General features: G+C 36.5%; 1 protein-coding gene across 1 annotated transcript; it reads right to left on the bottom strand.

The window, feature by feature from the left end:
- Positions 1-439: 439 nt before the first annotated feature.
- LOC145158353 (uncharacterized) lies at positions 440-1,028 on the bottom strand. Its single transcript, XM_079077262.1, has 2 exons — positions 796-1,028; positions 440-713 (listed from the first exon to the last, which is right to left on the bottom strand). The coding sequence occupies exons 1-2, from the start codon at positions 1,026-1,028 to the stop codon at positions 440-442; spliced, it is 507 nt and encodes a 168-aa protein (XP_078933388.1).
- Between the last annotated feature and the right edge of the window lie 3,499 nt (positions 1,029-4,527).

The following is a 4,527-nucleotide window of genomic DNA, read 5'->3' as shown; positions in this document are numbered from 1 at the left end:
TGCCCCTACCACCTCTTTTACCACCTCTGTTACCCACTGCACCACCTCTTGCACCACCTGTGTTACCCACTGCACCACCTGTGTTACCCACTGCACCACCTCTCTTACCCCCTGTACCACCTCTACTACCCCTTGCACCACCTTTACTACCTCTGACACCACCTCTTACACCACCTCTAGTCCAATGACTGATATCAGGATCTAGTCTTGGTCTACCCATTTTTTTCTTGGGTTTGGGTTCTGATGTGACCTTGGGATTCTTACAGGATGCCTTGTTATGACCCCTTTGAAGACAGTTTTTGCATTGGACTGTCCTTCCTATTCCAGTAACCTTCATCTTATTTTGGGAGTATTTGTCTTAAGATTCAGTGACATGCCTCTTTCTTTTAAGAGTTGGTCTCCCTGGCATTCTTCTAGCTAAAGGGGGTAGAGGCTTTATTTATGATGTTCTAGGCCATAAATTTCTACCATTCACAGGTAGTATATTGTTTGCATATATGGCCTTGAACCTGTCCACATTAAACCACTCACTTATGAATTGAACAGGATCTTGTCCAGTGAATAATATTGCACACTGTGCATGTACACATGGGATTCCTGAGATATCCCAAAGCCTACAGCTGCACACTTTGCTTTGTAAGTCAACCACGTACCCTTCTAATCCATTCCTGGCTTCAAAAATAGATGGTCCACTTGGATTCACATTCCAATTCCTACAATGACATTACTAAATGAAATCAGAACAATGAAATTAGAATAATGATGATAAGGAACAATAAAAATGCTAAGACAAACCTCAAATCCTCTCCAAACTTGTTCATTTTCTTGATAGCAGTTGGACAAACCACTGATTCCCACTTTTCTGCCTTTTGTAACATATGGTAGAACCTATCCATCATGTACAACCTAATTTCTTCAAACATTGCTAGAAGGGGTTTCTTTCTAGCATCCCATATGATGGCGTTGAAGCACTCTGCAATGCCATTTTCAACTGCCTCACATGCTACATCAGTCCTAAAAAATGCCATGCACCATGTCTAAGGATGTCTTGCAAGCAAATGTTCATAAGCATTGGGATTAACCTCTTTTATATCATCATTTTTCCTCAGAAATTCACTCTCTACAGTTGAAAAGGAAGCTGCCGAGAACATATTCTTGAACTCCACTCCAGAATAGGTCTTCCTAAAGTTAGCATATATGTGTCTTGCACACTGTCTATGCTCCACATTTGGTAGTACTTCCTTGGTTGCTTCAAGCAATCCCTACAATGTAATGAATACATAAACATATAAGATGATGGTAAGGAAAAACAATAAATATGCTAAGAAATTACAAACCTTATGTTGATTAGATATTACAGTAAACTCTCCTCCATCTAGCAAATTAAGATCCTCTGTGAGCAGTTCCAAAAACCATTTCCAATTAGCTTTGTTTTCAATGTCAACAACTGCCCAAGCAATTGGATAAACTTGGTTGTTTGCATCCCTCCCTATTGCTGTGAGTAATTCTCCTTTACATGTCCCTTTCAAGAAAGATCCATCTAGACTAATTACCCTACGACACCCTATTTTCCAACCTTCCTTGATTGCTTTAAAACACAAATACATCCTGTGAAAGTATGTTGTTTAATCTGGATTTACAGTGACACCCACTTGGACAGTGCTACCAGGATTTGACCTTAGTAACTCATGACAATAGTCCCACACCCTAGCATAATGTTCTGTGAGTTTACCATCTATAATGGTCATTTCTCTACACCTTGTTCTGTAAGCCTTAGACCAAGACACACCACAATGAAATTTGGTCCTAATTATTGATTGCATCTCCTTACACTTCAAGTTAGGTCTCATTATCAACTCCTTCAAAAAGTGTCTTGCTAGCCATCTGGGACTCAGTAAATTTGAAATATTGAAATTTCTAACACATTTGTGCTCATCGACTAAGGTTTTAATCTGAAAAGACTTTTCTTGAGTCATCCAGGAAGCATGAACTCTGAATGGACAGGGTTGAGACTTTATCTTAGAACCACATTTGGCAGTTAATCTCACAGTGTCACACTTCACAAATTTAATGTTATACCCTGACTTAATAGCATAATTAGTGAGACATTGTTGCAACTGATGTGGTGATTCATACCTTTCACCAAGAAAGGGCTTCATCTTATTCCACTTAACTGATGGGTCATGAATGGGGAAGCCTGCACCAACCGCATCTCCCAAATCAAGATCATTAGCCCCTGCTGTGTCATTGATTTCCTCTTCTGAACCAAACCCTTCTTCATCTTCATCAACTAAGTCATTGTCTTCAGCGGCTTCATTATCTTCATAATCGGAACTGAAGTTAAGGAAAGCATACTTGCATCTCTCTTTACCCTGTGTCTTGAAATAATCTTCTTCCATTTCCACATCTATGTGCTCAGTATCGAGCACCTCCTCATCATCTTCGTATTCTTCAGAGTCGTATTCTTCAGATGACTCATGGTGAACTTCCTCTGATTCAACAGCCATTGGGTTTTACCTTCGTTTCTCTCAGTAAAACCCTACTTCCTTCGTGTTTCACTCTATAAAAACCCTAACTTTTTCTCTCAATTGATTTACCAGACATCGAATGCAGTGGAAATGGAAGGGTAAAACTCTCTTGTACACGTAAGGTGCCACATGCGCATAGTACCGGTGGGATACCGGCTAACCCATTAAATATCCCGTTTTGATTACGTTTACCGGTATTTATGACTAAATTGCAAAAAAAACATAGGGGCTAAATCGATTATACGGGCAATACATAGGGACTTTATTGTAGTTTTCCCTAGAATGTAATCCTAAAACTACAATGAGAATAACCGACATAAAGTCGAATAATATGAGAATGCTTTTATATGACAAATAATAAAACAAACTTTCGTAATTCTGACAGAATGCACTTATACAAATAAATTCTGAGAGAATACTTTATATAATGCACTTAAATCATAGTCTTCTTTTTTAGATGACAAAAAATAAAACAAACTATAAATCATAGCAAAATGTTTTTTTTACTTTTCCTATCTTACAATGGTTTTTATTTTTCCTATCTTGACAAATAAGGATATTGAGTTCGAATTCTGTCAGAATAATAGGCATCAAATCGATGAGTGTTACTAACCTTATTCTTAAAAAATATATATTAAAAGAAAAAGTAACCAGAGACAAGATAATGTGTTGAATTATAACAGATAATACAATCAATTAATTTTTCTAATAGCATATAATATGACAAATCATACAAAATGATGCAATCAATTAATTTTACTCATTATGTATTCACGAATTCCACTTTTTGCATCATTCAAATAAGAAATAATATTATGTATGTACATATATTCAACCTGGAAACCTAAATATATAATAATATAATACATAATCAGTTGTAAATAAAATTGAAATCGAGCAACAAGCATCTTGCAAGAAAACGACGGAAAAAAATGCAAAAACAATATCAATTAAAAAAACTAACCAGCATAATTGTATTTAACATCTTCGATTATGGTTGTTGCATTGGTCTTGATGTAATTGGTGGGGATTAATGTCGGCGTACGATGACTTGTAGAGGAGAACGATGGGTTTTAGTGGAGAAGTGGATTGATGGTGTCCCGGACGTGTGAGGAAATTGAAGACGGAAAAGAGGTATCTACCATTTGGAGGAAGCCGTCATTAGGGTTTATAAAAATTATTTATTTTGTTTCCTTAATTGCAGGGATTTAATTAAATGGTCACATTAATTGCAAGGGAAAAAAACGGAAATACCCCTTTGATTTAATTATCTGCTAATTTCTGATTTGTGCATTTAGGAACACAATAGTTGTTAGAAACATTTGAACACAATATATATATATATATATATATATATATATATATATATATATATATATATATATATATATATAGAGAGAGAGAGAGAGAGAGAGAGAAAGAGAGAGAAAGAGAGAGAGATAGGTTCAAGTATTCTAACTAAATATTGTGAGTATGTAGGATTGATTGTGGGTCAATAAAAATTAAAAAAATAAAAATTATTAAATAAATAAATAAGGGTAATATGGTAATTTCATTGATAGATAAAATAACTTCCACAAATATATTCCTATAATTATGATAATTACTTTGACGTAACTTTCTCCCTTTTTTAAAATAGTCAACAATATTCTATCTCATTCCAAATTTTATCGGCAATCCTCCGAAACCCTCATGCGTTCGGGGGGAGAGAGAGAGAGAGAGAGAGAGAGAGAGAGAGAGAGAGAGAGAGAGAGAGAGAGAGTCGGCCTCCTCATCTTGCCATTGTCGTCATCACCACCTTAAATTACTCCATTGTTTTACATTTTACCACATATTAGCCCCAAATCTAAAGGGGTGAATTTCCGGTGGGGCCCCGAGCAGCAGAGGGTGTTTGAGACCCTCAGACAGCGACTTTGCGAGGCTCCAGTCTTGACTCTCCTGGAAGGAGTTGAGGATTTTGTAGTATTTTGTGATGCATCCATCACGGGACTGGGAGCGG

Source organism: Lactuca virosa, chromosome 2 (genome assembly GCF_052849685.1).
Source record: "Lactuca virosa cultivar CGN04683 chromosome 2, Lactuca_virosa_CGN04683_v6, whole genome shotgun sequence".
Taxonomy (NCBI): Eukaryota; Viridiplantae; Streptophyta; class Magnoliopsida; order Asterales; family Asteraceae; genus Lactuca; species Lactuca virosa.
This window is presented reverse-complemented; position numbering and strand designations above follow the sequence as displayed.

Coding starts and splice junctions, on each gene's coding strand:
- LOC145158353 (XM_079077262.1), bottom strand. CDS start 1,028: ATGGCATTTTTTAGGACTGATGTAGCATGTGAGGCAGTTGAAAATGGC. Junction 714..795: donor AAGTTTGGAGAGGATTTGAG/GTTTGTCTTAGC, acceptor ATGTCATTGTAG/GAATTGGAATGTGAATCCAA.